The 12,708-nt window shown below is 44.3% G+C and overlaps 1 protein-coding gene across 8 annotated transcripts in view; it reads left to right on the top strand.

Moving 5' to 3' along the window:
- Nucleotides 1–12,708, top strand: part of RASAL2 (RAS protein activator like 2) — a 319,429-nt gene that overhangs the window by 284,456 nt on the left and 22,265 nt on the right. For all 8 annotated transcript variants that reach the window (XM_048482483.1, XM_048482478.1, XM_048482477.1 and 5 more), the window contains 3 exons: nucleotides 1,078–1,222; nucleotides 5,583–5,727; nucleotides 7,206–7,442. In XM_048482483.1, coding sequence (XP_048338440.1) covers nucleotides 1,078–1,222; nucleotides 5,583–5,727; nucleotides 7,206–7,442 — 527 coding nt within the window. The remainder of the gene's footprint in view (nucleotides 1–1,077; nucleotides 1,223–5,582; nucleotides 5,728–7,205; nucleotides 7,443–12,708) is intronic.

Here is a 12,708-nt window from a genome sequence, read left to right as displayed (position 1 = left end):
CGCCAAGGGAGGAGGGGCAAGAGTCGTCTCCCTCCCTCCTGAGGCTTGCCCTAAACGCGGTTGGGGTCTGCAGCCCCTCGGGGGAGCGCCTGGCTATCCCCCTGACCAGCCTCCTTTTCCTCCCTCGCCCCCTCTCGCCCCTCTGTATCTCCTCCGCTCTCTCTCTCTCTTCTCTCGCCCGCTCTGCTGTTCGCTCGTCCCCCTCCTTCCCCATCTTCTCCGCACTCTCGTTCCACTCTCCCGTCTACTCCTCTGCTCTCACTCTCTCTCTCCCTCCGCTCCTTTCCCACGCCTGTTTTCCCTCTCCATGGCCCCCGCAACTCCCTCCCACGACCCGTTGCTTCCGGCCTCGCCCTCCCGTCGGCGCGGCCCTTATGTAGCCGTACCCGGGCCTCGAGGGCGTTCCCGGCCTCGCTCTCGGCCCGGCCGCCTGCCGTCGGCTGCTTCACAAGCCGCAGCTGCGTCGCTCCCCCGCTGGCAGCCGGCGGGCCGACAAGCCGCAGCTGTGTCTCCCCGCGGCCGCCCTCCGGCCGGCCGACAGCCTCGCTGGCGCCTCCCTCGTCGGGCTGGCCGCTGCCGGGTCCCGCCGCCGGTCCACCGCCGGCCCCGCCTCCCAGCTGGGCGAGTCCGGGGCGAGCCGACGTGGCGACCCCCGGACACACCAGACTTGGGCCAGGGCTGAAAAAGGTTGCACTTATGTCCAAAGCCCTTGACAGTCTGGCACCAGCATACCTTAGGGACTGTCTCTCCTGGTACCCTGGGTCCACCAGTAAGTTCTTATTACCCGATCTCAAGGCTTTCTGGGGAACGTACCAGGAGAGACAGTCCCTAAGGTATGCTGGTGTCAGACTGTCAAGGGCTTTGGACATAAGTGCAACCACCTTGAACCTGATCCAGTGCTCCACCATATGGATAATACAGCCCTGTACTTCAGACCAGAAGTTCGCTTCTGATTTTCTTTTCTGGGGGTTGTTGTTGCTGACTGAATTATATCCTGAAACATATCCTACTGCCTGGCACTGTACACTTCTTCTTTTTGGCTGAAACCCCTTCTTCTATCTAACTTTCCCCCTTCAGGACTTTTTGACCGATCTGGTGATGTCTGAGGTCGATCGCTGCGGGGAGCATGACGTGCTGATCTTCAGGGAGAATACACTTGCCACCAAAGCAATTGAGGAATACCTCAAGCTGGTTGGGCAGAAGTATCTACAAGATGCCCTTGGTATGGCAGTACTGGCCTCTGGTTTTTTTTTCTTTCTGGGTGACTTTTGCAAAAATTAGGAGCATACCTTCACGATTGATTCTGTTTAACTCCGGTTTGGTTTATCCACTGATATAGCATTTGTGTCTGGTTGTTAACTGCTTCCAATGTCATGGGAAGCTACAGTGAACATTCTCCCAGTGCCGTTCCAATAATGTCAGACTTCACAGTTTGTATAGGCGAAGCCCATAGTGAGACTTCCTTCCTTTGATAGTAACTCCCTTCAAAACTGAAAACTTCTGATGTTATTGAAACAATATGGAGTAATAGTTGGATTGTGGTGAGGAGGCCTTAAATGAAATCCATAAACCTCACTCCTGACTCCTGTCAATTTTAGCTACTCCCAGTATTATAAACCACACCTACAGGTTTGTTCCTACAGAATGATGTGTAAATTATCCATTTGGAATCCATTCTGGTTTTGGAAAAGGTTCAGAGCATTCATGTACCCAAGCTCTCCCTTGACTTCTTCTATTTTCTGGCCTGATTCTGCTCCTGTTTTGCTGCCAATCAGTCATAGAGTCATAGAGTTGAAAGAGACCACAAGGCCATCAAGTCTAACCCCCTCCAATGCAGGAACACACAATCAAAGCACTCCTGACATATGATCATCCAGCCTGTGTTTAAAAATCTCCAAAGAAGGAGACTCCACCACTCTCCGAGGCAGTGAATTCCACTGTTGAACAGCCCTGACAGTCAAAAAGTTCTTCCTAATGTTTTGGTGGAATCTCTTTTCCTGCACCTTGAATCCATTACTCCGTGTCCTGGTCTCTGAGGCAGCAGAAAACAAGCTTGCTCCCTCTTCCACATGATATCCCTTCAAATATTTAAACATAGCTATCATGTCCCACTTCAACCTTCGCTTCTCCAGACTAAACATCCTCAGCTCCCTAAGTCTTTCTTTGTAAGGCATGGATTCCAGACCTTTTACCATTTTTGTTGCCCTCCTCTGGACACAGTGCAGCTTTTCAATATCCTTCTTACAGGGCTTACAGTCTGTCTGCTTAATGATCTGCTCTTGAATCTTTCCTGGTATTGATGTCAGGCTGACTGGGCGATAGTTGTTTGGGTCCTCTTTTTTCCCTCTTTTTTGAAGATGGGGCCAACATTCCCAGTAGCTGTCCTCCAGTCCGCTGGGACTTCTCCTGTTCTCTGGCAGTTCTAAAAGATTATAGCAAGCTGTTCTGAGATTACTTCTGCCAGTTCTTTTAATACTCTGGGATGTAGTTCATCAGACCCTGGAGATTTGAATTCATTTAGAGTATTTAGGTATTCCTGTACTAGTTCTTTATTCTGTGCTGAATTTCTCCTACTGTATCTTCTGACCATTTCCCCCCAGTTGATCACTGTTTTTCTTTTGGGGGAAAAAACGAGGGAAAGAAGGTGTTGAGTAGTTCTGCCTTTTCTCTGTCCCCTGTTAGAATTTCACCATCTTCTCCACACAGTGACCCTACCATATCCTTTTTCTTCCTTTTGCTACGGACATAACCGAAAAATCCCTTTTTATTGTTTTTAACATCTCCCACAAGTTTGAGTTCATTGCGAGCTTTAGCTTTTCTGACTTTTTCCCTACATGTCTTGGCTATTTGTTTGAATTCCTCTTTAGTAATTTCCCCCCTTTTCCATTGCTTGTACATGTCCTTTTTATATCTTAGCTCACTTGAGAGTTCTTTAGACATCCATTCTGGTTTTTTTAGACACCTCCCATTTTTTTCTCCTAATTGGAACTGTTTGAAATTATGCCTTCAAGATCTCACTTTTAAGAAACTCCCATCTATCTTGTACTCCCTTCCCTTTTAGTATTCTTAATCATAGGATCACACCAAATACTTTCTTATATTTACTTAAATCAGCTTTCTTAAAGTCTAGAACAGTGGTGGTGAACCTTTGGCACTCCAGATGTTATGGACTACAATTCCCATTAGCCTCTGCCAGCATGGCCAATTGGCCATACTGGCAGGGGCTGATGGGAATTTTAGTCATAACATCTGGAGTGCCAAAGGTTCACCACCACGGGTCTAGAACATGTGTCTGACTAGATTTGGCATCCCCTTTCCATCGTATAACACATTCCAGGAGAACATGGTCACTCGGACCTAAGGACTCTACCACTTCCACCCCAATAATCAGGTTATCATTGTTGGTTAGGAGCAGATCTAAAATAGCCGATCCCCTTGTTTCCTCGTCCACGTTCAGGACCATGAAACTGCGACATTTTACGTGCTTGTATTTTATTGTATCTTTTTTGTCAGCTTTGTTGAGTCATGTGTGTTTTTTCTTGAATGCATCTTTCGAACCTCAACAAGGTCTTTCTTCTAGTCATTATTCCAGTCACACTCACAATTGTTTTATTTCATGTTCTCAAAATGTTTCTCTGTTTCTTTAATTGCCCAATTTCAGCAGCAAAGTTCTCTTTTGAGGAGAAGTTGGTTCAGTGTGAGTAAGCATTCTATTCAGAGTAATCCCAATAAGATCAAAAGCCATGGTTAGGTTACAGTCTAAATGATTCCATAGAATGATTCTACAACATGTCTCATCACAAGCATGTTCTCATAAAATTCCCTAGTATGAAAGAAGAAATTAATATGCTTTAGGATAAGGGTGGGGGGGGGGAGGAGGGAGTTTGCATTGCTTTGCTTCTGATCTCAGGATCCACCACTGACTGAAGATGGGAAGGGAAGAGCAGCAGCATTACTGGCTTGCTTTCCCCTCTCATTTTAGTCAAGACTTTGGATAGCCCCCTTGGAAAATGCACAACGGACTGATTCAGTTCAACAAAATGGGAAGGAAGCCAAAGAGTAAGTTATGGATTCAGGGAGGCATTCCTGATTGCCCCCTACATCTCAGATGTCTTGCATATAAGCAGTGGTTTCAGTTGCTACTTACAACAAAAGCTTTCCATTGTTCATACATCATTCAGCAACTGCTTTGGGCCAAACACTGGAATTAAACTCCTTTCCCTCACCCCCCCTGCAAATTTGGACTTCTGATCTAAATAATCTGAAATAAGTGTGCAAACAGCATTTGCAGATTTTTGGGAGGACAATTGGCATTTTTACAAAATGTGCAGTTTTTGTACATATTTTGTTATGCCTTAGCAGTAAACTTTGAACTTAAATATGATGGTTAGGGTCAGTGGCGTAGGGGGGGATGGCGCTCGGGCCCTGCACCCCCCATGGGCTCCTGCCCCCCCCCTGCGGCAACGTCCCCCCGCCCACTTATTTTATTTCAGCTGGCTGGGCCTGGTTGGCCTGGCAGGGCAAAGGGGAGGGGTGTGGGGGGCAATTTTCCACCCCCACGTGACTCCAATGGCATGCGCCTGGGGCTTGGCGTCCTCTCCCCCTCCCCGTGGTAGCCATGTGACTAGTTAAGGTGGAGAGGTGGAAGGATCAAGGGAGAGAAGCGGGCACAGAATTGGAAAAATAACTTGAGCTATGAGATGCTAGTCAGCCTCCGACTCCTGGAAATTTCAGTGATGTATCCTCAGTTTTTCACAAAAATCTAGAAACTTGCTCAGATTCTCAGAAAATGGAACAGATTTTTCTGCATACCAAATGAATTGTGCAAGAGCAACAGCCAGTGGGCTTAGAAGAGTATAACTCTGCTTGGGTTGGCACTGCTTCTGAAGTTGATTCATGAGACGAAAACCATACACAGCTTCAGAAGTATGCCTCTGCTTACAGAACCATTCATATAGAGGGGGCAGTTAAGAAATATCTGCTACATACACCTTAAAGAAAACACCCAGTAGTTGGCACTCTGCTGTAAGGTTGCTGGCAACCCTTGAAAGATGGAGTAACAACAAACGGCATTGAGTCCATGGCATCAATTCCATTGGCATTGATCAATTCCAGAACAAACCTAGAAGCAACAACACCATATCTGCCCAATGCCAGTTTTGCCCTGTGTTGCTTCTGCTACTCCATCAAGTGGGAGCAGTGAGGCTGAGGGTGGCTGGCCTCTGTTCCCAGTTTGCCCCCTGCTATTATTTCATGCTTCTAGAAGCAGCAGTGAGCAATGTATGATGCGGGAGGGGACAAGGGGACTATTGCTCAGTACCAGCCTCTCTCACAAAGGAAATAAGCAAGGGAAGATTCTCCTTTCTATCTCCCGAACAGAGCATCATATATCTGATTCCCTTAATTATTGGCCAAAGGAATTAGGTTATTGCTTTCTTTGTTGAAGCAGATCTTGGCCAAGCCTCAATGGCCTGGCTTGTTTTGGGCAGCCTCGTACTTTAAGGCCCTGTGACAATCAGGTATGATATTGTGAAATGATCGCAGCTGTTCTGATGTGCCTCTGTCTTGTCACCCAACTTCAGGTGAATTTATCAAGGCATTGTATGAGTCGGATGAGAATTGTGAAGTGGATCCTAGCAAAAGTTCACCTGGTGAGCTGTCTGATAACCAGGCAAACCTCAAAATGTGTTGTGAGCTGGCTTTCTGCAAAATCATCAACTCCTATTGGTGAGTGTAGGGGTGGAGTCGTGCTTCAAATGGTGGATTGTTTGTTGGGATTGTTTTCTGAGAAAGGAAAAATTGTCCTTCTCCTTTCTTTAAAAGTTACTAAATAAGGAACAGTTCCACCAGTAGGGGGTTGTGTGGTTTCCAGGCTGTATGGCCACTGTTCTAGTAGCATTTTCTCCTGATGTTTCACCTGCATCTGTGACTGGCATCTTCAGAGGATCAGCCCGGAAACCAGACAACACCCCAGTGATTCCGACTGTGAAAGCCTTCGACAGTTCTACCAGTACCTTTATTTTGCCAGATTTTTAGGCAGAATCTTCTCCTGTACAAGCCCTCATTGAAATGAATTCACATCCCACTGAATTGTTTTTGATGGGCATCAGTACAAGCTAACTAAATTCATATGGGCTAACTTTAGAGGACAGATGGACCTGTAGTTTGTAGCCAGACTTTTGGCTGGATTTGCAAAGTGAAATTAGGCTGGCTTCTTGGTGAATTTTGTCAGTTGGCGAAGGAAGAAAAATGGCTCTCCTGTACCAAAGTGATTGCAGAAGGAAGGTAAGTTCAGAATTTACGGTTTTGCCAACAAGCCTAACCAATCAGGTAGACAAAGAAACCAGTTTCTGGGCTCTACATATACCATGACCAAGGAAAACAGAACCTGAGTTCTGGCTGTGCAGATGGGAGGATAGGGCCAATTTCATTTCCCCATATAAATTAATGGGAATGTGATCCCAAAAGAAAAAGGTAAAGCACTGCATTTGGGGGCACAATTTAGAAGGTGCCTAATCTCAAGTGAACTCAAAGGGGAAATAACAATACTTGATGCATATCCTGAGATATAATAGCATGGATCAGCACAGCTCAATCACCTGATTCCAGGGGAGAACTAATTGCCAAGCCTGTTGTAATGACAAGAAAGCACTTTTTTAAAGTAACAGTATCCACTTGCCTATCTGTTAGCAGAGCTGTTTATGTACTCTGCTGAAGACGGGGCCTGTTCAAAGGTGGTAACACAACTGCATCCAAATTGTCTGATTTTTGAACCATCATTTAATCGGGATTCAGTTTTCGGCTCTTTCTTCTTTGCTAGTTGGCCGCAAGATCCAAGACATAGTCTTGGATTGTCCATAACAGATGCAAAAGCGTAAAGTCTGTCTCTGTGTGTGTGAGACAGAAAGGAGAGAGACAGCAAGAGAAATAAAAACAAACAAGTACCTCTTGATCTACTGAATGATTGTATTGCCAACACAAGTGGCATTTCAGCCCAAACCATTCTTCCCTGCCAGAAATGTTCACAGTAGTGCTTAGCCTTATCCCTCCCCATGCTTCTACACACTTACTTTTTCTGAACGATCCCCTACTTATCTCAGTGGCAGTTTCTCCTATGTTGTGGTTCCTAATTAGGGGTTCGCTAGTTCAGCTCACCCATATTTCATGCCCTTGTTATTTCATTGATTTATATATTTTTTTGGCAGTGTCTTTCCTCGGGAGCTGAAGGAGGTGTTTGCGTCGTGGAAGCAGCAGTGCCTCAACAGGGGAAAGCAGGATATCAGTGAGCGCTTGATCAGTGCCTCCCTTTTCCTCCGCTTCCTCTGCCCAGCTATCATGTCTCCAAGTCTCTTTAACCTTATGCAGGAGTACCCTGATGACCGTACCTCTCGAACGCTCACCCTAATCGCAAAGGTTATCCAAAACCTGGCAAACTTTACAAGGTAAAATGCCATGAAATATTTTTTCGGGGGGAAAAAGTAATTAAGGGGCCTTGTCATCATGGAGGGGGGCAGGGTATCCTTAAACATGAGTGCCGTGATGGGAGTAGCTACAACACATTGCTGATCAACTTCTTCTCCACTGAAAATATTGTGGGATTTATACGTGCATGCAGAATTAAACGGGAGTCGTGGCATCTTAAAAGTTTCAACAAAATTTATTCCAGCATAAGCTTAAATGAGTCAGAGTGCTGTCTGAATAGCAACACTACTCCAACTGTAAATTGGAAATTTTCGGCACATTATGGGTTTTATTCCTAATAAAGGTCTTTGAATTTGAATAGCAACACTACAATGGGGGGAAGAATTAGGACTAATAAAGGGAAACATTTCTTCACAGAATGCATGATTGGTGTTTGGAATATGCTGCCACAGGAAGTGGTGATGGCCACTAACCTGGATAACTTTAAAAGGGGCTTGGACAGATTTATGGAGGAGAAGTCGATCTATGGCTACCAATCTTGATCCTTCTTGATCGGAGATTGCAAATGCCTTCGCAGACCAGGTGCTCAGGAGCAGCAGCAGCAGAAGGCCATTGGTTTCACCTCCTGCATGTGAGCTCCCAAAGGCATCTGGTGGGCCACTGCGAGTAGCAGAGTGCTGGACTAGATGGACTCTGGTCTGATCCAGCAGGCTCTTTCTTATGTTCTTAATTAAAATTGGGTTGTACCAACTAAAGGACAAACTTATCATAAGAAAGAACATAAGAACATAAGAACAAGCCAGCTGGATCAGACCAGAGTCCATCTAGTCCAGCTCTCTGCTACTCGCAGTGGCCCACCAGGTGCCTTTGGGAGTTCACATGTAGGATGTGAAAGCAATGGCCTTCTGTGGCTGTTGCTCCCGAGCACCTGGACTGTTAAGGCATTTGCAATCTCAGATCAAAGAGGATCAAGATTGGTAGCCATAAATCGACTTCTCCTCCATAAATCTGTCCAAGCCCCTTTTAAAGCTATCCAGGTTAGTGGCCATCACCACCTCCTGTGGTAGCATATTCCAAACACCAATCACACGTTGCGTGAAGAAGTGTTTCCTTTTATTAGTTCTAATTCTTCCCCCTGGTTCTAGTATTGTGAGAAAGAGAGAAAAATTTCTCTCTGTCAACATTTTCTACCCCATGCATAATTTTATAGACTTCAATCATATCCCCCCTCAGACGTCTCCTCTCCAAACTAAAGAGTCCCAAACGCTGCAGCCTTTCCTCATAAGGAAGGTGCTGCAGTCCCTCAATCATCCCTCGTCAGCCTTTCTCTGCACTTTTTCTATCTTTTCACCATCCTTTTTTAGATGTGGCGACCAGAACTGAACACAGTACTCTATTTTCGGTCGCATCATAGCTTTATATAAGGGCATGACAATTTTTGCAGTTTTATTCTCAATTCCTTTCCTAATTATCCCCAGCATAGAGTTTGCCTTTTTTCACAGCTGCCATACATTGAGTTGACATTCCCATGGAACTATCAACTAAGACTCAAATCCCTTTCCTGGTCTGTGACTGATAGCACTGACCCCTGTAGCATGTATGTGAAGTTTGGATTTTTTGCCCCTATGTGCATCACTTTGCATTTTGCTACATTGAACTGCATTTGCCATTTCTTAGCCCACTCACCTAATTTATCAAGGTCCGCTTGGAGCTCCTCGCAATCCTTTGTGGTTCTCACCACCCTACATAATTTGGTATCATCTGCAAACTTGGCCACCACGCTACCCACCCCTACTTCCAGGTCATTTATGAATAGGTTAAAGAGCACTGGTCCCAAATACGGATCCTTGGGGACACCACTCCCTACATCTCTCCATTGTGAGAATTTCCCATTTACACACCCACTCTTTTGCTTCCTGTTTCTCAACCAGTTTTAATCCATAGGAGGACTTCCCCTCTTATTCCTTCATTTGCTGAGTTTTCTCAATAGTCTCTGGTGAGGAACTTTGTCAAAAGCCTTTTGGAAATCCAAATGTAGACAATGTCCACTGGTTCCCCTTATCCACATGCCTGTTTACATCCCTCAAAGAACTCTAGTAAGTTTGTAAGACAGGATTTTGCCTCTGCAAAAGCCATGCTGACTCTTTCTCAGCAGGTCTTGCTTTTCTACATGTTTTATAATTTTATCTTTAATGACAGATTCTACTAATTTACCAGGAACAGATGTCAAACTGACTGGCCTGTAATTTTCAGGTCCCCCCCTAGATCCTTTCTTAAAGATTGGTGTGACATTGGCCATCTTCCAGTCTTCAGGGATGGAGCCTGATTTCAAGGATAAGTTGCATATTAAAGTGAGAAGATCAGCAATTTCATGCTTGAGCTCTTTAAGAACTCTGGGTGAATGCAATCTGGGCCAGGGGATTTGGTAACATTTAGTTTATCAATGGCTGCCAGAACTTCTTCCTTGTCTACCACTATCTCTTTGTTAGTTCCTCGATTAAGCCTCCTAAGAGCTTGGTTCAGGTGCAGGAATTTTCCTCACCTCCTCTTGGGTGAAGACAGATGCAAAGAATTCATTCAGCTTCTCTGCAATCTCCCTGTCATCTTTAGCACACCCTTTGTTCCTTTGTCATCTAACGGGCCTACCTTCCCTTGCTGGCTTCCTGTTTTTGATGTACTTGAAGAACTGTTTGTTGCTGGTTTTGATGTTCACAGCCATGTGTTCCTCATAATCCTTTTTTGCCTCCCTTACAGCTAACTTGCTTCTCTTTTGCCACCATTTGTGTTCTCTCTGGTATTCTTTATCAGTTAAGTTGGACTTCCATTTTCTAAAAGACATCTTTTTTTTCCTAATAATTTCCTCAACGTCCCTTGTTAACCATGGTGGCTTTCTTTTGGACTGGGCGCTGCCTTTCCTAACCTGCGGAACACATTCCAGCTGAGCTTTTGTGACTGTGTTTTTAAATAACCTCCAAGCATCTTGGACATTTTTGACTCTCTTGATTTTCCCTTTCAGCTTCCTGCGCACTATCCCCCTCATCAGCATTACTCTTCCAATGCTTGGGATCAGTAGTCCCTCACAACGGATCCTTTTAAAATGTATTTTTTAAATTTTATTTAAAAAATCAAAATTATGAAATTTCAAATTCAAAATTCATCAAAATGATCAATAGATCCCAAGATGGGCCATTCGGATAACGGCAGATAATGGTTTTTACAGGTGTCCATTACGTTTTATGGGACAAAGTAAAAAGAGCATTCAGGGATGCAGTTCACAGGGTCAGGAGGCTGATGTAGCCCTTCCTTCAATGGTGTCCCTGAGTGTTTCCCCCATTATTTTGTCCCTTTTAAGCAAACCCTTATTTTTCACTTTAGGAGTGATTATTGATGTGCTGCATTTGAAGGTATCATTGCATTCATGGGGAATTAACTTCAGTATGTTAGCTTTCCCCTCCAAATCTGTTCCTTCTGGTCTTCCCAAAAGGTCCTTTGTAACTAATTATGAAAGGTGATGGGGTATAACAGAGTATGGGGTATAACAGAGAGGCATACTCTAGTCTTGTATTCTGAGGACAGTGCAGTTGCCTCATCATGGCAGGAGCAGCAGTAGTGTAGTGGTTAAGAGCAGGTGCACTCTTATATGGAGAACCGGGTTTGATTCCCTGCTCTGCCACTTGAGCTGTGGAGGCTTATCTGGGGAATTCAGATTAACCTGTGCACTCCAACACATGCCAGCTGGATGACCTTGGGCTAGTCACAGTTCTTCTGAGCTTTCTCAGCCCCACCTACCTCACATGGTGTTTGTTGTGAGGGGGGAAGGGAAAGGAGTTTGTAAGCCCCTTTGAATCTCCTCACAGGAGAGAAAGGGGGGATATAAATCCAACTCTTCTTCTTCTTTAATGTTCATTAACATTGTAGGAAGGGCCACAAGACCTGCATGGTAAAAACCTAACCAGCACCAAGTGAACCAGGTGTTACTCTGCTTGTTGCTAGCATGGTTTGATGTTTGTAGCCCCTAGAATCAGGCAATGAAGACCCAGAATGTTGTGTTGTTTCTTGAAAGACCAGGTATTTTTCTGTAACTTTGGGATGGAGTATAATCTTTTGCAAAGGATTCAAGAAAATATTTTAGGAGCAAAAAGGGGGAAGAGGAACATACTTCTCCAGTTTCTTCTAGAACCTAGAACAGTGGTGGCGAACCTTTGGCACTCCAGATGTTCTGGACTACAATTCCCATCAGCCCCTTCCAGCATGGCCAATTGGCCATGTTGGAAGGGGCTGATGGGAATTGTAGTCCAGAACATCTGGAGTGCCAAAGGTTCGCCACCATTGACCTAGAATATGGATTTGCTACATTTTGTGCATCCTAGCAGAAAACCCAAGTATTGGGAGTTTTAAAATGATTTCATTACTTCAGCAGTGTTTAGATCAGTTCTGTTAGTAAATAAGTTGTTAGCTGGACTTGTGAATTCTAGACCTGTTTTCTGAGATGCCAGCAATACCAATTGATCAGGACACAAATGAATAAATGAAATAGCTTACAGAGGAATTGAAGATGGTATGATACAACCAGTATCCTCCCCATTCACACATATGTTTTGCCCTACTATCATGTGTAGTCCAGTGGTCTTTTGCTACTTATGAAAACCTGCAATACCAGTTTGAACAGAAATTATAGAGTACATGAGGGTTTGCCTAATATGCATATATCATTTTGTCCCAGATTTTCTTGCTAATCATGTATGTTCCCATGTAGTTTTTATAACCACTCTGTAAATTCAACATCTGGTCAGGATGAATGTGCAGGATTTCAATTATCTATGACAAGGTAATTAAAGTAGCTGAAGAAACGGTGGATTTATTGCTCTTTTAATTACAAGTAGAAGTTAAATTTTAGCCTAAATCTTGCTAGAGTAGTTAACAAGCGATATCAGATTTGGTTTGCACATATCTGCTAAATTATTTCACCATCAGTATAAGGGATCAATCATGTTGTGCAGAAAACAATCTCATGTTAAAATTAGAAAGATTTATCGTAATTTGCAACTATCATTTTCCTTGTAAAAAGTGTCTTACACAAGACAGATCAGGCTTCTGTTGGAAGGACAGCAGAAAGAATATGGGGGAGATTTCTCTGTATATCGGGCTTCCGAAACATTCTGAAGCATTCTGACACAGTTAATTGAAACATGATTTGCTTTGTATTTAGTTATGCTTAGAATTGCCAAGAAATATGATTATCTGAAATACAGCCAACCAGGTGTCTGTAGCCATTTAGCTGAAGAA

The sequence above is a fragment of the Sphaerodactylus townsendi genome, unplaced genomic scaffold, assembly GCF_021028975.2.
Source record: "Sphaerodactylus townsendi isolate TG3544 unplaced genomic scaffold, MPM_Stown_v2.3 scaffold_18, whole genome shotgun sequence".
Lineage (NCBI taxonomy): Eukaryota > Metazoa > Chordata > Lepidosauria > Squamata > Sphaerodactylidae > Sphaerodactylus > Sphaerodactylus townsendi.
This window is presented reverse-complemented; position numbering and strand designations above follow the sequence as displayed.